Consider the following 25,597-nt stretch of genomic DNA (forward strand, 5'->3'; position numbering starts at 1 on the left):
AGTTCAATTTGTTATGCACTGGCCACCAGTCATCGTAGGCTTTCAACAAACTGTTTTGATTCAGTATGCCAGTATTCCAAGAACATCTGGCACTTATTGACTGATAAATGGGAAGCTGTTTAAATGGCAGTTTCTACAGCTCCCAAAGGATTTTCAGAATTTAGCAGTAAACTGCGCCATGTCAAATTTTGAACGGAACTCAAGTGTGTGTTTGGAATATTGTTATAGTTTGGTTAAAATCTGAAAGAGTCTAACTTTTGATGAAACAAGTTATTGTTTGTGAGCAGACGAGCAGAACATACCAGTCGTTACTATGGCAATGAACAAAAAGTTAAAACATACATCAAATAAAGATACAAATAGTTGAATTTGCAAATTTAGAAATTACTACATCTAAAAGATGACCTTTTCAAAGTGATTTTTTATTTGTTCATTTGGAGAGCCTGGATCTGCACATCTAAGAACCAAATCTGAGTTTGATCTAACAAAAAAAAGCAATTAATCACGGTGATGAAAACAGACCTTTTGTCCTGCACCAATCAAGGAAAACTTTGTTTCCTTTGAGTTTAGATAGGGTAAATATATTTAAAAATTAGTTTTAGCTAGCCATAGCTAAAAATGTCAGGGAAGTGGCCAACATACAAAACTGTCCATATATCGAGTTTCAAAGAGGGGCAGCTAGCTTGTGTGTCTCATATCACTGCGTGCACTTAAAACAGATTCCAAAACAAAGTTTGCTTGGTAGGGCCTCTCTTGGAAATGCTAATGTGTGTGAATTTGCAGATTGGTGGAAAATAGACAAAATTTATTACCCATCGGGGATATGTTCAAGAAGATAGTTAATGTTACACTCCTGTGACATGCAAGATTTTTGAAAATGACACCGAATCAGCTGCTCACCTTTAGTCCCGTTTCAGTTCAGTCTGACAGTTTGGTTCAATGCAGTGGACAGGAATCCTGCATCACTTACCACAACCTGAGCCCAGAAGTAAGCAAATGGGCAACACTGCAGCCATAAATATTGAGAAGCCTATGAAAGGTAGTTTCATCCAAAAAAACTTTACAGATTATTCATGAACTAAAGAGGATACATTAAAATCTTAAATATTCCATATTTTCAAGTATTTGTACCATCAGTATCTTGCTGTGCCTTTCTGCTTCTCTGCAATTACAATACTTATACATAAATCTATTTTTCTTTTAGCATGAACTGATCAGAATGTGGTCTTTTGAAATATGTAGAACATGGTGGGCACCAGTGATGTCCAGTGTAATACCCTGTAATTAAGGGGTAACTGTTAGCCCAGTGGCATGCTATACCACTCGAGGCATATCTAAGGATCCATGAAGCAGTTAAGAGTTGTAATGTGCTTATGGAAACTGCCTCTTTGCCATGAACACAAATGAAAGTGTTGGGAGAAAAGCAGTTGACATTTTTGAAAAAATCTTTATTGTATGAACAGTATATCACAGTTGAAAACTGGATTTTCCCTTCACTTTGCATCTACTGTTGCAGACATGTACAGAAAATAAAACAAATATTAAGTCAATGAAAATACATTTTTTAAGCACACAAAGACAAGTAACAAATAGACAACTTAAGTTTTTTTTAAATATTTCTACACAGTGCTTTAAATGATCAACCAAAAAAAACAAGACTGCACAGCAACACATTCATTTCGATTCTACTGGGGGTGGAATAAGATTTAGCAAAAGATCACACTTTGTGCAGTTATTTTCTCTGCCGGAAGAGTCTACTTTATAAAAATATAAATTAAAATAGTCTCCTTATATTCTAGAATCCCATTTAAGTACAGAGAGTTTTCTTATTTGTATATCATTACCTCCTCTTCCTTTAGTTAGGATACACAATTCATGCAGCTATCAGCAGCAGGTGGGTTACAGATGCCCTGAACAGTCACCAATGCCACTTCATGCTGTTGACTGAAGGATAAAGCAACCTCAATTTCCACATTACTTAAAGTGAAGTGCTTAGTTCTGTATCATTTCCAATAAGCCCTTTGAAAGGTTGATAAAATGCTAACATTTGTTGATTCAAAGTTCATTCATCATTAAGCGCAAAACTGCATTGGGGGGGGAAGAAGCCTGCAGCATTATAACAGTGGGCTACTCTCCACTTAGCAAAGTGTCCCAAACCATTATTGCTTTTTTTTTGGAAGCACACTGGTAGATAGGATGTGCAGATTAAGCACGGTCAAGCTCTCTACACATCTCGGATCAGAGCAAACTCAATTGGGTGCTACATACAAAAGCAGTTGACTGACTCACAAAGGGGAAAAAAATATTTATATAAAGTTTGCCAGATTTTTTAAAAATGTTCACTTTTAGCTACCAATTTGAAATGATATTGTTGGCAGCTTTCCAATCTCCACCTAGTGAATTGACTACAAAAATGGATGAGCACTACAAGAATTTTATTGATGTGCTCAACTCTCATCCAGGACTTGAGAATTTGCTCACCATTTACATTTCAGCTATAGTGAGCAAAAACACAAATATGCCACCTTTATAATTTGGATGTCTGTCTACATTTCCTCAGCTGTATTCAATGTACACAGACTAAGCTTTTGCTGCTGCAATTGTTTCTTCCTCACTTCCTTCAGTACAATTGCCTTCCGCTTCCATCATTTATTTTAGTAAGTAAATTGTGCTCCAATTTTAAACAAAAAAATGTACTAGACTCCTCGCTTAGCACCACCCTAAAATGGAAAACAAGGTAGATTTACTGCTAGACATATTTGGTATTAAGAGTCAAGTCTCAGTAATGCTATGCTGCTTAACACTGTTGAATTGTATTTACACACTAGACCAGATGATGTTTTACATCTGCACTCCCCAGACCATGATCTTCTGCCCATTTAATAAGAGGAAAATCATGGGCTATCAAGTGCAGAAACAGAAAACCTGTACCCACTGGGTTTTGTTACGCCACATATTTGATTGTGCTGTCCTAAATAATACTTCATAAAGGGGGCACTTGTAACAAAGGAGGCAAATTATGAAGATGATCAGATGGTATCAAAATTCCACAGAAAAAAAATCTAACTGCAATAAGGGTTTCAATTTAGAAATCCTTTTTTGAAGATTTAGATGGACTGGATAAATCTTCACCATAACTCGGTGGTTTTCTTTTACTAGTCTGGCATCTGTTGGTTGCTTCCAGCATTTTTTCATTTTCAGGCATTAAACAGCTGTTCCACAAAGATGGTTTCTTATGCTGCAGGCCAGATAATTCAGAAGATACTGAAAGAAAAGGGGAGCTAAAACTATGGAAAGATGTTTTCTCTTCTGAAGTCAAAGATTCTTCTTTTATGTCTAAAGCAACTAGAGGCACTATGGGCAACAAAACCGTACTTTGCCCATCATTATTTGCTATCTGATCTCTGGTATCTGAAGCAGGGGCACAGAGCTGGTTTTGTCTCATTTTCTGTTCTAATCTTTTTTCAGCTTCATTCAAAAGTTCAGTGCACTGCGCCAGATCTGATGTTAAAGACATGTCCAGATCAGAGAGGTCTTCAGATATCAGAGAGCATTGAGGATTTCTTAGGTTCTCAGTTTCATCCAACATGAAGTCCAGCTCAGATATCTTTTCTCGGTAGGCTGCATCCATTGACGTCTCACTGGATGTTCTTGAACGTACATCGCCACATTCAGGAACATAAGGAACACCAGTAACTGGGCTACCTATTAAATTTGGCATTTTGCCCTCCGATTTGGCTGTGGGGTCTTCAGATTGAGAAGTCGGCAAGTTTTTCCTTGGAGTGCTTTTATGGGGACTCTCAGTAGGAAGAGGTTGACAAGTATTCCAAAACGTCAGGCTACTGGAAGTGAACGCTGCATTCTGCATATGCTTGCAGTCAACATTTTGCTTTGATAAAATTTGCTCTTCAGAACATGCATTTCTCCAACCAGCATCATCAAAACAAAGTTTTCTTAAGTGGGTCAACTTCTTTCCTCCATTTCTCTTTTTCATCAGGGGACTTGTTTCGTCATCTGTACTGTGAAGGTGGAGGCCACCAAGTGATGTGGATGGAGTACAAGGGCTAGGAAGTTCAAATTGTATCTCACTCTCATCTGCAGGTGCAGTGCAGCCCTCTTCCTTCTCATTAGTCTTCTGGAACAAAAACAAAGCATCATTCTCAACAGTAGCTGTCGTTAAAAGTCCATCATCAGCAGGGGCCCTGTTTTTTGGAGCTGGATCAGATATTGTTCCACTTAAAGTTTGCTGACATGAGAAACTAAAACAGGTTGATTCAGCACCATCTAACTGGTTGACCAATGGCTGCTCGATTTTACTGAGGCTTCTCCTCATGGCTATGATCCTGTTCTCCTTGGCCTCATCATGATGGGTCCATAGTTCTCTACAGCTTCCGCTTTCTCCAGTCTGTAGAGAAGCAGATGGTGATTCTGGGTAGAGTTTCCCACCTTCATTCTCTTTTTCTTCACTCCTTCCCTTCAGTTGTTCAATCTGGAACTCAATATCTTCTATGTACTTGTCACTCCGTTCCAATGCCCTTTTTAGACGATTCATCTCACGTTCATATTGTTCAATCTTTGACTGAAGAGCAGCCACTGTGAACCTTCCAAATCTGCAACCATAAAGAAAGAATTTATAGAAACATAAATTGGTACAAGGTAGGAGAATGGTTTTGTGAGCATCTAGTTCTGAGCTGATGTCCCTGACCAGAACCTCCAGCTTAAAAGCAAAGTATATACTGGGTACTATGGTTTACAGGCTATTTAAAATCAGTTATATTATATCATGGAATAGTAGTAGTAATGACATCAAAACATAGCATCCTTACACTTTATTGTGATTACAAGATTTAGAAAAATAGGAGCTTTGATCAACTATGAGAGCTCAGGCCATTTAACTGAGAAGGGTTTATATTTGATTTTAAAAAACAAAGAGGACCTGGTGGCATAGTCAAGTTAACAGTAAAATCTAGCATCTGCATTTGAATCTCCCAAAGATGTGTCTCTCTGCCAACCATACAACTCCCAAGTGATGCGAGTTTGGAAAGTTCTAGAAACAGTGCTCATCATGAGGCCGATCAATGCAATGATTACTTTTTCCACTTTAACATTGGGTACAAGAGGTATTTTTTGAATGAAAATTCAAGTACAGTAGTAAGGCTATGCTGGAGCATGTTTCCCTAATTACAGAACAAATAATAAATTAAGAACCTATAAGTAAAGCATTAAAAGTTTTGCAGCATAATTCAAGCTACTGGACTGACCATCGTTTTTTCTGAAGTTAAATCTGCATCTCAACTTTCCACTTAAATATTCACATTTTAGTCGCAGTGTTCTCTTTGCTTAGGATAATGGCCATTAATTGTGGGTTCCATCAGAAAACAATCACTGCTTTAAAATGTGGTTTATAAACCACACTTCATACTCCACTCCTAAAGTAGGACTCAAACCCGCACTAAGAGCACTGTAACTGATTGACATTGTTTCATTGTAAATTGATAAAAGCCTACTTTCCTAAGCGAAGGGATGTGAATGCCACCCACAAAATGAGTTCCTTATTAGATGCATTAGTGCATCTTTCCATTCCATATTGTGCTTCCAAACAACTTGACTGATAATGAAGAGTTGCTGGGAGATAATTTTTAAAAACTAAAATGATTAAATTTAAACAACTCCTTCAGGACGTATGTCAAAACATCAGAATTCCCCATTAAAAACAAACCCCTCGTTACCTCAAACATTTTGTAAAATGATTTTCATCCTTCATACACCAGAAGAGTATAGTCCCAGCTTGCTAAGTTCTGGGAAAACCTAAGCATATAGATATAAATGTCTTGATGATGTTTCAGATAGCCAGCTCTGGGATCCTACTCCTGTATTTATATAATAAAGCGCCATTGAGCCAATGCTAAACTGAAACTAACAAACCATTTTGCACTAAACCCCCAAAATTAGATCCATGCAGTCCTGTAGGGATGGATGGGTGGGACTGTGGAAGATGCACATCATTCAAGAATGAAGACAACCCTACAAAGTGGATAATTATCTTCCCTCTTCATTCTGCATTGTTCACAAACTAAAGCGGCATACCATAGTAGTAAAGCTTTAGGAGCGCAGCCTTGATGTAGGAGTCATTACATTAGCTCTCAGGAGTAATCTGTCAAAGGCACTGTCAAGTGCTGCAGCTAAATCTAGGTAGTAATTGCTAGCAAATATGTGAGGATTGCTTCATTTGACAGCCTTGCAATATTTGCTATAAATTAAAACCCATTGGAGAGATGCAAAGAAGCAGCCCAAGAACAGGTGGAACAAGTGCAGGATGTTAGCAGTGCACGGACTCATCCATTTGTCTATCTGCTCCTTTGTCAGCGATTTGCCTTGGGTCCTTGTAACACAGGAAACAAATGGTCAAGACTGTCGAAATTGCTTTGTGAGACTTGGGGCTCTGCAGGTATCTACATATTGGAAACAGTGTTTGGTTCTGGTTTGTCCGGTGGCGGACAGTGCAGCAGTTTCTTGTCCCAGATGAAACGAGGTAGTGCCTTCAAGTAAAAACCTCAGGTAAGCCAACCCTGTTGGAATGCCAAATAAAACACAGAATAGTTCACTCACCTTCGGAGCCAAAACAACACTAATAGTGTGGTTTTTCCGAATAAGTTCATACATTCAAAGAGGTTTGAATAGTGGATTTAGTAACTTGTGTGAAAAATGCAAGATTCCAATTGAAAACCAATTACGGTCTAACTAGTCATAATTGACATATAACTTGCATAATATGGAGATACTAATGAGTGCTCTCTTAATGATCGAAACATTAAATGGCCCTAAAAGACTGAAATAGCTGCAACATGAACCTAAATAGAATAGGTTTTAAATTAAATGCAGGAGATACTGCAGAATGCAGGAGAATATTATACGAGGTAGATCTAACTAACTAGGAATACCAATGCACAAATGTTTCCCATTTTGTGTTATAAACTCTATTAGTAAATCGCTCTATATGAACTAGGCAGAGACAGGGCACCCTGGTCTCAGAGTTGTCACCCTTCAATAGCCAGGCGAATCAATTAGACTGCCTTCATGTTTGCACACTATATTTTACCTTATGGGAACTGCAGTTCCGAAGAAGTGATTCTGAATGCAGCCATGTTAGTCTGCAGCTCAATACATCATTGAGTACATCGGCCTAGACCTTTGTAACTGCAGTCCATAGGAATATGAACTCGAGAAGCTATGTAAAATGTACCGCTTACAGTCCGCATGAAGGTTGTTGAAAGGAATCTACTCTTGGGCAGAGACCTCTAGAAAAAGTACATTGAGGATTTGGGAAACACTAGCGCAAACACCTGTGTATTTGGAGCTTTACTTTTTGAATTTGCCCTGGGGAATTCCTCATTACCTTCCTATTTCCCCTCGAGGGAACCCGGTTCTCAACCTCCTGCAGATAGGTAGGTAGATTCTAGAGCAAACCTATTGGTCACCGCTGGTTATGGGGTTGCATTTGTCCACCATGGACAGGAGCATGGCTCTCGTTGCTGTCATGTCATGGAGGGTCTTGCTCATGAAGTCAAGTTGGTCATGTAGTCTACTCTGTAGTTCCCTGGTGTATTCTCCAGGGAAGGAAGCCAGATTCCCTGCATTTTCCTCGAACCTTCCTAAATGGAGTCTGTGATTAAAGGTTGTAACCCCAGAGCCCCGAGACCGGAGAAGCAGCGGACCTGCGCGGGAGCAGCCCGAGGCGGCGGAGGATAAAAGGGAGCAACGCGAGGCCCAGAGCCCCGAGACCGGAGAAGCAGCGGACCTGCGCGGGAGCAGCCCGAGGCGGCGGAGGATAAAAGGGAGCAACCCGAGGCAGCGAGGCCCAAAGCCCCGAGACCGGAGAAGCAGCGGACCTGCGCGGGAGCAGCCCGAGGCGGCGGAGGATAAAAGGGAGCAACCCGAGGCAGCGAGGCCCAGAGCCCCGAGACCGGAGAAGCAGCGGACCTGCGCGGGAGCAGCCCGAGGCGGCGGAGGATAAAAGGGAGCAACCCAAGGCAGCGAGGCCCAGAGCCCCGAGAAGCAGCGGACCTGCGCGGGAGCAGCCCGAGGCGGCGGAGGATAAAAGGGAGCAACCCGAGGCAGCGAGGCACAGAGCCCCGAGACCGGAGAAGCAGCGGACCTGCGCGGGAGCAGCCCGAGGCGGCGGAGGATAAAAGGGAGCAACCCGAGGCAGCGAGGCACAGAGCCCCGAGACCAGAGAAGCAGCGGACCTGCGCGGGAGCAGCCCGAGGCGGCGGAGGATAAAAGGGAGCAACCCGAGGCATACCAATCCAGGTTCCGGGAGAGAGGTAAAAAGTAATCCAAGTGTGACGTCAGCAGGAAGCAGGTAAGTGATTGGTTGGTGAGTATTTCTCTCTTTTCAATACAAGCTTGAATTCTGGTGGTGTTAAATTTCTAGGGTCTCTGTGGTGTAGTGGGGACAGTTGGTAAATAAAGCGCCCTAGAGTATACCTGTAACTGGGGTACTGAATAAATTTTTTAATTAATTAAAGGAGTAAGTCATGGCAGGAGAGCTCAGCCCCGTGTTCTGCTCCTCTTGCTCCATGTGGGAAGTCAGGGACGCTGCCAGTATGCCTGACGACCATGTGTGCAAGAAATGCATCCAGCTGCAGCTACTTGTAGACCGCATTGCGGCGCTCGAGCTGCGGGTGGATGAGTTTTGGAGCATGCGCGATGCTGAGCGGGTCGTGGATAGCACGTTTAGCGAGTTGTTCATGCCGCAGGGTAGGGCTGCACAGGCAGAAAGGAATTGGGTGACCATCAGGCGGAGCAGCAGAGGCAGGCAGGAAGTGCAGGGGACCCCTGCGGTCATCCCCCTTTCAAACAGGTATACCAAGTTGAATACTGTTGAGGGGGATGACTCACCAGGGGAAAGCAGCAGCAGCCAACTTCCTGGCACCAGGGACGCTTCTGCTGCTCAGAAAGGGAGGAAAAAGAGTGGGAGAGCAATAGTGGTAGGGGATTCTATCGTAAGGGGAACAGATAGGCGTTTCTGTGGCCGCAAACGTGACTCCAGGATGGTTTGTTGCCTCCCTGGGGCCAGGGTCATGGATGTCACTGAGCGGCTACAGGGCATTCTTAAGGGGGAGGGTGAGCAGGCAGAGGTCGTGGTCCACATTGGGACCAACGACATAGGTAGGAAGGGGGGGGGGGGATGAGGTCCTGCATCAAGAATTTAGGGAGCTAGGTAGCAGATTAAAGAGCAGGACCTCAAAGGTTGTAATCTCTGGATTACTCCCAGTGCCACGTGCTAGAGAGTATAGGAATAGGAGGATAGAACAGATGAATGCGTGGCTAAAGAGTTGGTGCAGGAGGGAGGGTTTTAGTTTCCTGGATCACTGGGCCTGCTTCTGGGAAAGGTGGGACTTGTACAAGTCGGACGGGTTGCACCGGAACCAGAGCGGGACAAATATCCTTGCGGGGAGGTTTGCTAGCACTGTTTGGGGGGGGGGGGGGGGGGGGGTTTAAACTAACTTGGCAGGGGGATGGGATACAGAGGGGAGCTGAAATAGGGGGTGATGTGCTGCCAATTATAGAGAAAAAAACAAGTCAGCTTGGTAGACAGGGCAAATATATAAGGGCAAGGCTGGGTGGCATCTATTTTAATGCAAGGAGTATTGCAAATAAGGTGGATGAACTGAAGGTGTTGATAAACACATGGGAGTATGATATTGTTGCTATCACGGAGACATGGCTGAGGGAGGGGCAAGACTGGCAGCTCAATATTCCGGGGTACAGAATCTTCAGGCGAGACAGAGGGGGAGGTATAAGAGGAGGGGGTGTCGCAATATTAATTAAGGAGTCAATTACTGCAGTAAGGAGGGATGATATATTAGCAGGTTCCTCTAATGAGGCCATATGGGTGGAGCTTAAAAACAAAAAGGGGGCAAGCACTTTGCTGGGAGTGTACTATAGGCCTCCAAACAGTCAGGGGGAGATAGAGGAACAGAGATGTAGGCAAATCTCGGAGAAATGTGCAAATAATAAGGTAATAATAATGGGGGACTTCAACTTCCCCAATATTAACTGGGATAGTCAGAGTGTGAAAGGCTCAGAGGGTGTAGAATTCTTAAAGTGCATCCAGGAGAGCTTTTTGAGCCAGCATGTAGAAAGTCCTACAAGAGAGGGGGCGGTACTGGGCCTAATTCTAGGGAATGTGGCCGGCCAAGTGGAAGAAGTGCTAGTAGGTGAGCACTTTGGTGACAGTGACCATAATATGGTGAGATTTAAGGTGGTCATGGAAAAGGACAGAGATGGGCCGGAAATAAAGGTTCTAAATTGGGGGGAAGGCCGATTTTAATAGGATAAGGCAGGATCTGGCCAAAATGGACTGGGGTCAGCTACTTGTAGGAAAATCCGCATCGGAGCAATGGGAGGCTTTCAGAAGGGAGATTGAGATCATACAATGGCAACATGTTCCCGTAAAGGTCAAGGGTGGTTCCAAAAGCCACAGGGAACCTTGGATGTCAGGGGATATACGAGAATGGATTAGGAAAAAAAGGAGGGCTTTTGGCAGATACAAAAGGCTAAAGACGGAGGAAGCCCTAGGGGAGTACAAAAAGTGCAGGGGGATACTTAAAAAAGAAATTAGGAGATCAAGGAGGGGCCATGAAATAACACTGGCGAGCAAAATAAAGGAAAATCATAAGATGTTTTATAAGTATATTAAGGGTAAGAGGATAACTAGGGAAAAAATAGGGCCCATTAGGGACAAAAGTGGCAATCTGTGTGTGGAGCCGGAAGATGTAGGAGGGGTTCTAAATGAATTTTTTGCATCTGTTTTCACGATGGAGAAGGACGATGTAGACATAGAAATAGGGCGGGGGGACTGTGATATGCTCGAACATATTAACATCGAGAGGGAGGAGGTATTGGCGGTTTTAGCAGGCCTAAAAATGGATAAATCCCCAGGCCCGGACGAAATGTATCCCAGGCTGCTGTGTGAGGCAAAGGAAGAGATTGCGGGGGCTCTAACACATATATTCAGAACCTCTCTGGCCACAGGGGATGTGCCAGAGGACTGGAGAACTGCTAATGTAGTACCATTATTCAAGAAGGGGAGTAGGGAAAAACCAGGGAACTACAGGCCAGTGAGCCTAACATCAGTGGTAGGTAAATTATTGGAAAAAATTCTGAGGGACAAAATTAGTCTCCACTTGGAGAGACAAGGATTAATCAGGGATAGTCAACATGGCTTTGTCAAGGGAAGATCATGTCTGACTAATTTGATTGAATTTTTTGAGGGGGTGACTAGGTGTGTGGATGAGGGTAACGCAGTGGATGTGGTATACATGGATTTCAGTAAGGCCTTCGATAAAGTCCCGCACAGGAGACTGGTCAGGAAGGTAAGAGCCCATGGAATCCAGGGTGCCTTGGCACATTGGATACAAAACTGGCTTAGTGGCAGAAGGCAGAGGGTGATGGTCGAAGGTTGTTTTTGTGACTGGAAGCCTGTGGCCAGTGGGGTACCACAGGGATCGGTGCTGGGTCCCTTGCTGTTTGTGGTCTACATTAATGACTTGGATATGAATGTAAAAGGTATGATCAGTAAGTTCGCGGATGATACAAAAATTGGTAGGGTGGTAAATAGCGAGGAGGGTAGTCTCAGTCTGCAGGACGATATAGATGGGTTGGTCAGATGGGCGGAACAGTGGCAAATGGAATTTAACCCGGAAAAGTGCGAGGTGATGCACTTTGGGGGGACTAACAAGGCAAGGGAATACACAATGAATGGTAAGACCCTAGGCAAGACGGAGGGTCAGAGGGATCTGGGTGTGCAAGTACACAGATCCCTGAAGGCGGCGGAACAGGTGGATAAGGTGGTAAAAAAGGCATATGGGATACTTGCCTTCATTAGCCGAGGCATAGAATATAAGAGCAAGGAGGTTATGATGGAGCTGTATAAAACACTGGTTAGGCCACAACTGGAATACTGTGTGCAGTTCTGGTCGCCACACTACAGGAAGGATGTGATCGCTTTGGAGAGGGTGCAGAGGAGATTCACCAGGATGTTACCAGGGCTGGAGCGCTTCAGCTATGAAGAGAGACTGGGCAGATTGGGTTTGTTTTCCTTGGAGCAGAGGAGGCTGAGGGGGGACATGATTGAGGTGTACAAAATTATGAGGGGCATAGATAGGATGGATACTAAGGAGCTTTTTCCCTTAGTAGAAGGGTCAATAACAAGGGGGCATAGATTCAAGGTAAAGGGCGGGAGGTTTAGAGGGGATTTGAGAAAGAATTTTTTCACCCAGAGGGTGGTTGGAGTCTGGAACTCACTGCCTGAAAGGGTTGTGGAGGCAGGAACCCTCACAACATTTAAGAAGCATTTGGATGAGCACTTGAAATGCCATAGCATACAAGGCTACGGACCAAATGCTGGAATATGGGATTAGATTAGACAGGGCTTGATGGCCGGCGCGGATACGATGGGCCGAAGGGCCTCTATCCGTGCTGTATAACTCTATGACTCTATAAACACAGAGCACACAGTGATTATATCTGTGCAAGTGAAGAAACGTTACCCATTCTTCAGAGTGGAGAGCTTGGGTTCTAGTCTGGAAAACTTCCCAGTGTCCTTTAAAGGGTATTTGTGGTTTATTTGGATGATGCTCAAAGGAGTATATTCCAAAGGATAATCAGTGTCAACCAGCATCAGTACAGTCCTGGACAGTGCAAAGAACTCTGAACGGAGAGGTCCCTTTCTGAGAGGAGTTCTATGTTACTGGAGCAAGCGTTAACTCCTAGGATGGGGTAGGCGTAATCTGCCAGAATTCAAGTAGTATTCATTACCAATGATCTCTTGATGCAAAATAATGTCTCTGCATCGTGCAGCATGAATGGATACTGGCTGGTGCATTTTCTATCTCCGCATCATCTGACACTGGTGAGTTTCCGACATTAACTGAAGTTGTCAAATCTTCGGCATGTGGTGATAGTGTTTCCTCAGCACGGATCTCTGCTCATCTTGGCATCTTCGGCTTATTGTACTTTTCCATTGTTCTGAATAATGCTGAAAACACGGTGTAGCTTTTCCTTAGAGATAGGAACAGGAGTAGGCCATTCAGCCCTTTTCCCCCCATTAAATTAGATCATGGCTGATCTGTACCTCAACTCTATTTATCCACCTTAGCCCCATATCCCTCGATACCCTTAACCTAACAAAGAACTAGCGATCGGTTTTGAAAGCTCCAATTGTCTCAGCTTCCACAGCCTTTTGAGAGAGAATTCCTGATTTCTACTACCCTTTGTGTGAAAATGTGCTTCCTGATTTCCCTCCTAAATGGCCTAACTCTAACTTTAAGATCACGTCCCTCGTTCTTGATTCCTCCATCAGAGGAAATAGTTTTTCTGCATCTACCTTATTGAATCATTTCATTATTTTAAAAAACCTCAATCAGATCACCCTCAATTTTCTATACTCAAGGCATCCCAGGCAAATTTGCACAATATTTAAAACCATTGGTAGATGCTGATGCAGACATGCTAACCAAAATATGAAAACACATAATTTGTTTTGATGCAAGCAATGCATTGCATGGACCAGTCCCAAAGGGATACTTATGACCATAGCTCAGTTGGGGTGCACTCTCATTACATTGTAACATTCCATGCCACTTGCATGCTAATTCTTATTGTTTTTGGCTGCTTTAATTATTTACTATACAGCCATCTATGGTGTCACCATTCAGGCTAAAGGTTTAGCTTTTCTTTTGCAAGCTTATCCTGAAGAAGACAGCCTAGTACAATATTCATTAGCCAGTGATAACCAGTGTAGACAACTTAAGTCTCTTGGGAAACACAAAGACACAAGAACCACAGAGCAGGTCAGATAAATGAACAGAAAATCTGTCTAATCCAACCCATGTCTTAAAGAGGATGTAGACTTTATTCCAAACTTTTGACGAGAAATATGATGTGAAGAGCAAAGAACCTTCAGTTGGCAGAAAAGAAACTGGTGCTATGGGCAGGGCCTTTATATAATGCAGCGCTGCCAATTCTGCATAGTCATGACTATTTTTACATGTGTAGTCAGCACATGGTTCTTCCAGAATTTAGGTTATAATCCTAAAGCGTGGTGGATGCAGAAGGTATGACAATACCTTGGAATTTCTTCCTATGGTTTGATTGCTGGTCCAGCAAATGTAGTGGGCTGGTGTGTCATGCAACAACTGCAAAGAACATTGCAGAGCTCCCAGGTATCAGAGGAATTAATGTGCGCACATATGAACAACAGTTAAAAGTTTGCTCTTTGCGTGGACTGCCAATCCAGAATAGTTCTCGCTCAGCAGATGTGAGCACTCCAACTCAGGAGCTAATGGACTAATGTCCAGCCCAGTAGGGATGAGCTTTGCAAGTATAAAATGCTATGGACAGTAACTAGCTACAAAGTAGAAGGCACTTATCGCAATGATTTTATACACTTTAGGGCTGTGTTTATGTACCAAGATTAAAATGGAAGATATTTAAAGCCTCACAGCAAGGGGGGGTGGGGGGGGGGGGGGGGAGGGTAATCAGGTAGCACACTATCATTTTATCCCTTCCAGCAAAATTCAAATTCAGTCCAGTCTCATGGATGAAAAGCTTCCCTCTTCATTGGCTGCAAAGGTCCTGCGTTAAATAACTTGAGATAGTTTCAATCTAATTTCTAGGGATAGTTTCTTTAGGTGAGGTCAACACCAAAAAGAACCCCCACCTAATTGGACACTAATAATCTCACCGAGAGGGTGAAGGGTCTGGGATCCTTCAGCTTAATGAGCCTAAAAATTTCCAAAAATAATTATACCTGTTCGTTTTGGTAAAAAGACTAGTCAGGAGTGTAGACAGTAGACAGCTTGGATGAAGTAAATGTAAATGGTAGATATTTGCTCTCCAGGAGCTCATTCTGGGAATTTGGGTGTGTCCTCCCCAAAACTATCCATCCATCAATTGAATGGATGGAACATTATGGGACGTGCAGTCCCGTTTCCCGATACGCACTCCAAGTGAAGCTCCACACTGGGAGTGCAAATCTGTAAAATGGCTCCTTAAATTCCATTAAAAAAAGTTAAACTAATGGTTTCTAGTAAAGGCAAAACAGTATAGTCAGCTGCAGCTTCCTCAACTGAATAAATTAAGCAACAGCCAGTCATCAGGATAACTGCAATGTGCACGACACCTGAACTTTATGAGGTGATCTCATTGAAACTTAAACGATTCTGAGGGGGATTGACAGGGTAGATGCGGAGAGGTTGTTTCCCCTGGCTGGAGTGTCTAGAACTAGTGAGCACAGTCTCAGGATAAGGGGTCAGCCATTTAAGACTGAGATCAGGAAGAATTTTTTCACTCAGAGGGCTGTGAATCTTTGGAATTCTCTGCCCCAGAGGGCTGTGGATGGAGAGTCTTTTTAGAGTATATTCAAGGCTGAGACTGATGGATTTTTGGACTCTAGGGGAATCAAGGGATATGGAGATCGGGAGGGGAAAGTGGAGTTGAGGTCAAAGATCAGCCTTGATCTTATTGAATGGCGGAGCAGGCTTGAGGGGCCGTATGGCCTACTCCTGCTCTTACTTCTTATGCTCTTATGTTACTGCAGTTTTCAAACTATTTCATCGTCATTTTTGACTGCATTCTCAGTTACAAGCTTTGGTGGTCAAGGGAAAGAAGAAGGACCTCCAATAAATATGCTGCACAAACATTTTGGGATCAATGGCAGAGTTATATTCAGAATTTAAACATTTTGAAGATTATGGCCTAGAAATTGGGTATAGCCCCGCTTGAGGCGTTAGAACTGGCGCTGCGCAAAGTTTATAGCCAGACGAAACTTATCGCTGCCTGGCGCGATATTGGGTTGCATCGCCCCCAAAGGGGATTGAGGCGCGAATTCAGACGTTGCACGGGGCTCCTAAGGCGCAAAAGTTCAGGCGCTACCCAATATCGGCGCGGACGGGCGCAGCGGTGATCTCAATTACTGAAAACCACGAGACTTCCAGGCGCCGGCCGGCTCTTAAAGGGGTGGGTCAGTCAGCCTGAGCTGCCACACTCAACGCCCTGTAGGCCTCAGAATCGGCGCTCTTCTCTGGCGCAAAAAACTTGGTCAGGATGGAGAAGGTGAGACAGAGAGCAGAGCGCTTCAGCACTGAGGCTCTGGACCAGTTGGTGTCCGCAGCAGAGCGCCGTCGAGATGTTCTGTATCCTGACAATGGCAGGAGGCCGAATCAAAGGAATTACCGGCGATCTTGGAGGGAGGTTTCTCTGAGGGTCAACTCCAGCAGCATGGCGACCAGGAGCCCTGTTCAGTGCAGGAAGAAATTCAACGGCCTCACTCGGGTCGTTAGGGTGAGTGTTGTTTATGCAAACTTCTGATTCCCTCCATCTGCACCTGACTTCATGCACCCTGTTGCCATAATGCCCCAATGGCCATCTGTCAGCAAGCACCCATGGCCCTTTCTGGGCACACACATGCACATTTGACTCAAGGCCACATGTAAGGGCTCTTGCACCATGGGGGGCATGAAATGATCTCTCAAGGCCTCATGTTACAGAACTTCCCCTTCTTTCCCCTGCAGTCCAAGCTGGCGGCTATGCGAAAGGACCAGCTTCGAACCGGTGGCGGGCCTCCACAAGTCGTCACTCTCACGGATCTCGAGGAGAGAGTGCACCAGATTCTTGGAGGACGTCTGAGTGGTCCCGTTACCGCTGCAGCTGCCGACCCCATTCTCGACAGCGAGGGTAAGGCTCTCACCTTTTTCAGCTGTTTCCTTCCACTTGGTCCCCCCGCCAGCATGCTTCCTCACTGTGGAGCCATGTCAGAGCCTTGCCGCAATCTGGCATGCCTTGCCGCCAACCTGTCCTTTTGCTAAAGCCACTCTTCCACCTCCCTGCTTTCAGATGATTCATCACAAACTCGGGATCAACGCCTTGAAGCTGCCAGCGCCAGTGCCTCCGGAGGCGAGGATCAGGAGGAAGCCGGAGCATCTGTTCCAATCTCAGGGGAGCATACACATCTGCAAACTGGGGATAGTAGTTCCCTGGAGGGGAGGGGGGGGGGGCTCTGATGATGAACCAGTTGCCGGAACAAGCGGCATGCAGCAATGCAAGGGGGGTAGGCAAGTTCGGCCACCGGCTCCCCGGAGGGCAAGGCAGGGAGTGATGACTGCTGCACAGAGTGCAGAGGAGGTGCGTCGCCTGGCTGAAATGAGCACCCAGGCCCAGCTCAGGCACACTGAGCTGATGGCTGCAGTGGGGAGGATGCCTCAGTCAATAGAAACACTGGCAAAGAGTGTGTTGGACTTCGGGGCAGCAATGGAGAGGACTCTCCAGGGCAGCCATGGAGAGGACTGTCCAGGGCTTCGAGGCCGCTATGGAAAGGACTGTTCAGGGCTTCGGACAATCCCTGGAAAGGTCTGTCCAGGGCTTGTCCGAGGCAGTGGAACGGACTGCTCCAGCCTTGTCCGAAGCAATGGAAAGAACTGTCCAGGGCTTCTCCGAAGCACTGGCACCTGCCACACAGGTCCTCACTGCTGCCACGCAGTTACTTGCCGGCCTCGTCCACACCCAGATTGAGGCAACGCGAACTCTCACTGCAGCCACCCTATCTGCATCAGCTAGGATCACCCCAGGCCCTTCCAGTCCCATACAAGGCCAGGAATCAGTGGAGCATGCGATTGTGGCGGATGAGCCGAACCGGTCCCCTCAGAGAGCCAGTGTGTCGTCCGACCACGGTGCAGGTGTCCTCTCTCGGCAGGTGACCATTGCACATGCCAGCGCTGGTACGTCTGCAGTGCAGCTGCCACCACCTGCAGGGCACACTGCTTCCAGCCATGCTCAGATCAAGCAGCCTGCATCCGCACCCTCCAAGACCAGAGGTCGGCCAGGCCGTCCCTCAGGGGCTTCTGCGCTTCCACACAGTCAGTAGGCGTCCCCCAGCCTTGACCCCGCCACTGGGGTTCAATTACGTAGGAGCAGCAGGGAGGGAAGGGGCCGACCGCGAAAGAGAAGTCGTTCTCCATCAAGGATCCAGCAGTAGAGGGAGGTGCTGAGACGTTTCTTTGGCCAAATTCAAGGACACCCTCACCTGTTGTAATTGTTGGAAATGGTTTGTTTAGTTTTGCAGCTTTGCCGAAGAGTTAACTTGTTATTTTGTTAGTTATGGTTTCTGTTGACTTGACGTTGTTCTGCTGTAATGAAAGACTTTTGTGACAATAAAGAAAAGTTTTAATGTGCTATGGTACACGTGACTATTTACAGTGATGCTGGCCTTCAGAGGCTTTCAAAGATCCAAAGTGCGCAGGAGTAAAGACACCCATCATTCCACCAGAGGGGCCTCGAAACGAGTCTTGATGAGCCTCTGACGGATGGCCCTTCCACTTTCAGGAGCCCTTCCATCTTCCTCCTCCTCCTCGTCCGCATGCTCCTCCTCCTCCGCCTGCTCTTCCTCCTCCTCGTCCGCCTGCTCTGCTGGACGTTGAGGGACAGCTGGAATTGGCTGGGTGCGTCGAATCGCCAAGTTGTGGAGCATGCAGCAGACGACGACGTGACCCACTTGCTCCGGCGAGTACTGCAGGGCTCCCCCAGAATGGTCCAGACAGCGGAAACGCTGTTTGAGCACACCAATAGTGTGCTCTACAATGTTCCTGGTCGCACAGCTCTTCTGCTGGGGTGGCGGCCAGACGGAGTGGTGTCATCAGCCATGGGCAGAGAGGATAGCCCTTGTCCCCAATAAGCCAGCCTCGTGGTCGAGCCGGCCCCTCAAAAAGGTCACAAACTGAGGTCTGCCGCAGGATAAAGGCATCGTGGCTACTCCCTGGGAATTGGGCGGTGACTGCCATGATGATTTGGCGGTGGTCACAGACCAGCTGCACATTGAGGGAGTGGAACCCCTTGCGGTTGCGGAAGTCCTCAGGATTCTGGAATGGCGCCCTCAAAGCCACGTATGTGCAGTCAATCGTCCCCTGCACCATGGGGAAGTCCGCAATAGCAGCGAAGCCCTACGCGCGCTCCGCCTGCTTCTCCAGGGTCAGAGGGAAGGTGATGAATTGATGCCTTCGTCTATAAAGGGCAGCTGTAACTTTCCGGATGCAACAGTGGACTGCAAACTGAGAGATATTCGCAATGTCCCCAGTGGCTGACTGAAAGGATCCGGTGGCATAGAAATTGAGGGCAAGAGTCAGTTTTACGGCCACCGACAGAGAGGTCATGCACCGTAGACGCGGCTGCAGATCCTCAGCAAGCAGGTGGCACAGCTCAGTAACAACGTCCCTCCCGAATCGGAGCCTTCGCACACACTGCTCCTCTGACATGTCAAGGTATGACACCTGCTGCCTAAAGACCCTCGCAGCATACCCTCGGATTGGCCGACCTCCATTGCCCCTCCTTCTGGCCAATCCCAGCCCTCTCTCCCGCCGTCTCTCTGCCCCTTCACAGTGTTCGGCCATGAGGCCGTTGCCCTCGAAAGCAGCTCCCATTCCGATGCCAGTTGGTCAAAACGCCGTTAGGTATAGTGCTCCAACTGCTCCGGACAGGTTTGAAGGTCCCAAGTACTCTAATGCTAAATTCCAAAAACTCTGCTCCACAGTAGCTCACCAACTCTCTCCAGCAACGATCACAATGAACAGGCCAAGTGGCTGCAGCTTTTATACTAGAGCTGTCCCCTTTAAATAGCGCCCCCCCGACTCCGAGAAGGGCCTGCTAACGTTCCTTCGAACTGTCACTAACAGCGCTAGGCGTAAAGGTTCCGGGTGCCACCCAATATCCGGTCAGGGGCGCCTAAAAGGCGTTGCACACTGAAATTACGTCATGATCTGCTTGTGCACGCGGGCGCGCGCAAACACTTAGCGCAGGCGTTAAATGTATAGTCAATATGGGAGTTGTCGCTATCTTCATTGCGCCTGCCCCAACATTGGGTTACGCCCCAATTCTCGGGCTCTTTAGGCACTAACCGCTGGCGCTACCAACCGAATTTCTAGGCCTACACATTTAATTCAATTTGCCAAGCCTGCTTCCGCACAAAGTAGTTCCATCCAGGTTGAGCTGATTACTTCCATGTCACCTTAAATGATATACTATTTGCCATGTTCAAATCAGGTTTAGCAAGTTAGTATAAAAAGAGATTTTTTTTCACTGAGAAAATACCACAAGTTATTAAACCAAAATGTTTTGGTTAGATATATTGACCCAATGATGCTTGGGGGTTTTAGCACATTGGAGCCACTATCAGGGCGAGTAGGGTAGGAATTGGGTGGGAATCATTTATGCCAAGTGTCTACCCCCTTTTGGCTGCACCGGTGTTTCCTACAGGAGTGGACTGGGTGGTTCCTGCATCCAACCTCTTTGGTAGTGATCAGGGAAAGAGGCGTGACTGGTGGGATGATGCCATCTGGCAGAATTCCCACCAACTCCACCGCACACCAGCATGAAGCAGACATGTAGTTCTTTCCAGGTGACGGAAGAGGCGACCACCAAGTTTGAAATGGCAGCTGATCATTTTACAACAGCCCACTGAAAGGAAAGCAGCTTCCTTGAAAAAGAGCCAGTTCTTTCATATACAAAGATTCTTTGGCGGGACCCACAGGCACTTGGCCTCAGTGGCTGGCCTATACTACAATTTCCTCACACCCCACCGAGCAGATGTCCCAGCTGCACTGATATTGTGTGGGCTTTATGAAAAAAAAACATATCCTGGGAATTCTGATGGGTTTAGGAGTGCCTGGGGCCCGTGAGCATTAAGTCCTAGTTCGGATAGCCCTGCAAGCCTCAAGGGAATTCAAAACCATTATTTTGCAAGTAGGGAGTTAACTATTTAAACTCCATAATTTCCAACTTTCCTGTTTGAAGCCTTAACTTGTCAAAAATAACACACTGAATAGGTTTTCAAGATGACTAATGGTCCATCGCAGTCATCTTGCTTACAGTTTCCACGGCATTTGAGAAAGTAGATAAAGGATATTGTAACTTGTCTTACTCTTTTAACATAGGAACCGTACATACTTTTGTGGAGATCTGCTATCAACCTCGGCCTTCAGATGTAAATTCTCTCTTACAAGATCACCATTTTGAATACGAAGCTTTTGGTTTGCCTGAGGAAGAAAAAAAAATGTCTGAAGGCTTCGAAGTTTATTACAGATGTGCAAGGGGTATATTAAAGCAGAACTTTTGTACTAAACGGTTCAATATCAAAATAAAATTACCAAGTTCTATACCAATGACATGCACACCTTTCCAAATGCTTTCAAGACTCATAACACAAGAGGCTCTGTGCCAGTAACACAGGGACTGGATGCACTTTTTAAGAGACAGAGACTCAAAATCACCATTTTAATTTTGAATTAATTAGATTTTACAGATGAATATTTTACAGAAAGATGCAGAATATATTTTTAATACTCTATTTGCAGCTGAGAGCCAGTAGCAAGTCATCAAGGGAATGCTCTAATGGTAAAATCATGTTTCTTGCACAACTAACTGAGGTGTGAGGGGTACGCAATGACAATGCGCATGCATCAACAAAATTGCTCCTCGGCAGCTATTAGGAAGGGAGGAAAAGCATTAATTCAGGTTTCACGTCACATTAGAGTGAAGTTTATGCCAAAAGGCAATCCCTGAAATGCAAATACAAGTTCCCCGACAAACAACCGCCGTCCTTCATATAAAGAGATGATACGTAGCAGAATTCCTCAAAAGAAAATACGCGTTCCAGGTCTTATTTTGAGGGCGTTTCAACTCTGGCTCAAATCTCAGCATTCCTTTTCGGGACCAACAAAGACCAGTTACAAAACACAACTACAACGTGGCCCCTTAGTATCATCAGCCATGCCAACATCTTGGGTGGATTCTCACCATTTCCACCTCCAGTTAGAAAGGAACTATGATTAACATATTTAATCCATTTACTGATATCTTAAACATGTTTAACTTCTTTACTGCGTCAGCTATGGCTCAGTGGGTAGCACCCTCGCCTCGGAGTCAGAAGGTCGTGGGTTCAAGTTCCACTCCAGGGACTCGAGCACATAAACCTAAGCTGACACTCCAGTGCAGTGCTGAGGGAGTGCTGCACTGTCAGAGTTTTCGTCTTTCAGATGAGACGTTAATCTCTCAGGTGGACGTAAAAGACCCCAAGGCGCTATTTCGAAGACGAGCAGGTGAGTTATCCCTGGTGTCCTGGCCAATATTTATCCTTCAATCAACATAACAAAAACAGTTTATCTGGTCATTATCACATTGCTGTTTGTGGGAGCTTGCCGTGTGCAAATTGGCTGCCATGTTTCCCACATTACAACAGTGACACCACTCCAATAGCACTTAATTGGCTGTAAAGCGCTTTGAGACGTCTGGTGGTCATAAAAGACACTATAGAAATGTAAGTCTTTCTTTCTTTTACTGGGACGACGTGAATTAGTTGAGAAAAGTGGGAGCCTGTCAGAGTGAGAGAGCTCAACTAAAATCAGCAAAAGAGTGACGGGTTCAGCACCCAGGTAATTTCAACTGTTTCTATTTTAATGAGGTTACCTGGCAATATTTGGCAGTGACTTTTTCAGGCAGTGCCCTAAATAATAACCTCAACCAAGTAAAGAGGGTTACAAAATGGCACACACAAAAATCTGGAAGGAAAATAGAAGGAAGTTAAAGCCAATAATGATCCAAACAAAACAGTCGTGTGAACTAATGAGTCTTGCAAAAAGTCCAATGGAACTCAAAATTCAAAACCAGAATGCTTCAAAAGGCACAAAATGAAGCAGTCAGCAGTTGAGACATACTTCAGTTTTTCAATAAAAGTTGATGCAGTATTCAGTTTTCTTTAACAGAACCGGATGAAAGGACAGCACAATTTAGTCACTTTGAGGAGGCTCTAATGGTTACTTCAGAATAGAAGCTTATAGGATTGTGCACTAGCAGTTTGCATGTTGTGAAGCACTATTAATCCTGGGTTTCCTGGAACTCAAACCTTGGCACCGAGGATTTTCCATAACTTAAAACCATGATGCTATAAAGGAGAGAGGTCAGACTATTCACATTAGCAAAAAAAAAAGAGACGACGGAGGGGAGATTTTAAATTCACGAAGAGAATCGATATAGAGTGGATGTGGAAAATTTCTGCAAACCAAAAGACAATCAGGGGAAAAGGATAAGCTGTGGTAATTGTGATCTAAATACAACTTAAGTAACCTCTTCACTCATGGGAGTTACGAAGTTATGAGACACAGTGCCACCTGGCGCATTCAAAATGGACTCAGTTGAAGTGTTCAAAAAGCAAATTCGTTTCTGGTTTTCAGTAAGTTTTACAGGGATATAAGCTAGGTGCTGAGGCAGCACCAGGAAAAGAAAAAGATGAGAATTGGTTTGTGCAGTTATTAAATAAGGAACTAACCAAGAGAGTGAATTAGGCTAATCGGATAGCTCTTTCAGAGAGCTGGCACGGGCACAATGGGCCCAATGGCCTCCTTCTGTGCTGCATGTTTCTCTGATAATATGATTAAATAGTCTCCATTTTTACATCAGCAAAGGTTTTTCAATGGTTTTTAATTATTTTTCTGGAGTCCACTATTCTAATCTTGTTTCACAGAAATAACTAGGCAAAAGAACAACAAAAAAAAAGGTTACTTTATCTATGTAGTTATAATAGTTGTATTCAGAATTACTTCTTACTCAACGACAGAAAAGCATGTTAGCTCAGACGAAGATCATACAGAGCAATCAAGATGATCAGGCAGGAAAGATGCTTCGACTCCTGTACCTCTACACATAGCTGGTAGTAAAGGTCCTGCAGGGAGTGTGTTCTGGTGAACAGTTAGGATAATAGTTAAATACCATAGAGACTGGGTGGTGTGGGGAGGGACACTGGCCTTTCAGCTCAAGAGGGTCATAGATTCAAACGCAAGTTGGAATGATGGGGTAGTTGATGGCACAAGGACTAGGAGACACAGATTTAAGGTTTTGGGCAAGAGAAAGAGGGAATATGAGGAAAAACTTTTTTACTCAACGATTGCTGAGGACCTGGAACTCGCTGCCGACGGAAGTGGTGGAAGCGGAGACACTCAATGTTTTCAAGGGAAGACTGGATAGGCAGTTGAGGGAAATAAACTTGCAGGGCTACGGGGATAGAGCAGGGGAATGGGACTGACTGGATTGCTCTACAGAGAACCGGCATGGACTCGATGGGCCGAATGGCCTACTTCTGTGCAGTATGACTATGAAAACTCGCCTCCTTCTGCTGATAGTGGATGAAAATGGGTTTGGACAGTCTTTCTAGTCCCTGGTAACATGGGCACAAAAGCACAAACACCACCCGAATTTGGCACCAATTGAGAATATTATTCCGAGAGGCCACAAGATGGCTGGTGTGAGAAAAGGAAAAATGTCACTTGTGCAGCAGGGGTGCTCATCTGAGGCTTGGGCTGAGATGCATTGTTATGGCAGGGTAGAGTGAAATTTCACTCTGCATTCAAGTTCCCTGTATTTAACCTAGAAGTGCTTGATACTAACAGTGGGTGCTCAAAACGAAAATCTTTTCATTCCCCAGCTTTTCCATCTCTCACTTTCATGAGCACAATTAAGTCACCCAAAAAACATTTCTTGAAGACGTGTCTGTGCCCTACAGACGTGAGTGTACCAATGTCCCTTCTTTACACCTTTATAGCACTCAGAATTATAACCAGTGTACATTTATTACATTAGGTGTCAGCCATGGCTCAGTTGGTAGCACTTTTACCTGAGTCAGAAGGTTGTGGGTTCAAGTCCCACTCCAGAGTCTGGAGCACAAAATCTAGGCTGACACTCCGGTGCAGTACTGAGGAGTGCTGCACTGTCGGAGGTGCCGTCTTTCAGATGAGGTGTTAAACTGAGGCCTCGTCTGCCCTCTCAGGTGGACGTAAAACATCACAAGGCACTATTTCAAAGAAAAGCAGGCAAGTTCTCCCTGGTCCCCTGGCCAATATTTATCCCTCAACCAACATCATTAAAAACAGATTATCTGGTTGTCATCCTCTATGTGGGAACAAACGACACAGGTAGGAACAGGGAGGAGGTCCTGCTGAGGGAGCACCAGGAGTTAAGAACTAAATTAAAAAGTAGGGCCTCAAGGGCAATAATGTCTGGTTTATTGCCTGAGCCACATGCAAATTGGCATAGTGACAGACAGATTAGGGGAGTTAACACGTGGCTAAAGGGCTGGTGTGGGAAAGCGGGGGTTCATTTTTATGGGACACTGGCACCAGTACACTGTTCAGGGAACTATAGACCAGTCAGCTTAACATTGGTAGTAGGAAAAATGGAAGTCCCACTAAAGGAGAAAATATCTAGAAACCAAAAATAATAACGAATAGTCAACATGGATTTCAAAAGGGAAAGTCTTGCTTGACCAAACTCACTGAATTCTTTGAAGAGGTAACAGAGAAAGCAGACAAGGGTAATACAGTAGATGTAATATATCTAGATTTCCAAAAGGCCTGCTATAAGGTACCACATAATAGACTAATGAATAAGGTCAGTGCATGCGGAGTATGAGGACTATTAGTAGAAAGGATAGCTAGCTGGCAGACAGAAAGCAGAGAGTAGGGGTAAAGGGTACCTATTCAGAGTGGCAGAAGTG

The 25,597-nt window shown here is 45.2% G+C and overlaps 1 protein-coding gene across 2 annotated transcripts in view; it reads right to left on the reverse strand.

Moving 5' to 3' along the window:
* Nucleotides 1–1,427: 1,427 nt before the first annotated feature.
* Nucleotides 1,428–25,597, reverse strand: part of obi1 (ORC ubiquitin ligase 1) — a 51,472-nt gene continuing 27,302 nt past the window's right edge. For both annotated transcript variants that reach the window (XM_085998541.1, XM_085998542.1), the window contains exons 5-6: nt 21,001–21,089; nt 1,428–4,610 (exon numbers count right to left, since the gene is read on the reverse strand). In XM_085998541.1, the coding sequence (XP_085854667.1) occupies nt 3,086–4,610; nt 21,001–21,089 (1,614 nt within the window). In that variant the 3' untranslated portion in view covers nt 1,428–3,085. The remainder of the gene's footprint in view (nt 4,611–21,000; nt 21,090–25,597) is intronic.

This window comes from Somniosus microcephalus, chromosome 10, assembly GCF_052327205.1.
Source record: "Somniosus microcephalus isolate GS21.2 chromosome 10, FLI_Smic_1.0, whole genome shotgun sequence".
Classification (NCBI taxonomy): domain Eukaryota; kingdom Metazoa; phylum Chordata; class Chondrichthyes; order Squaliformes; family Somniosidae; genus Somniosus; species Somniosus microcephalus.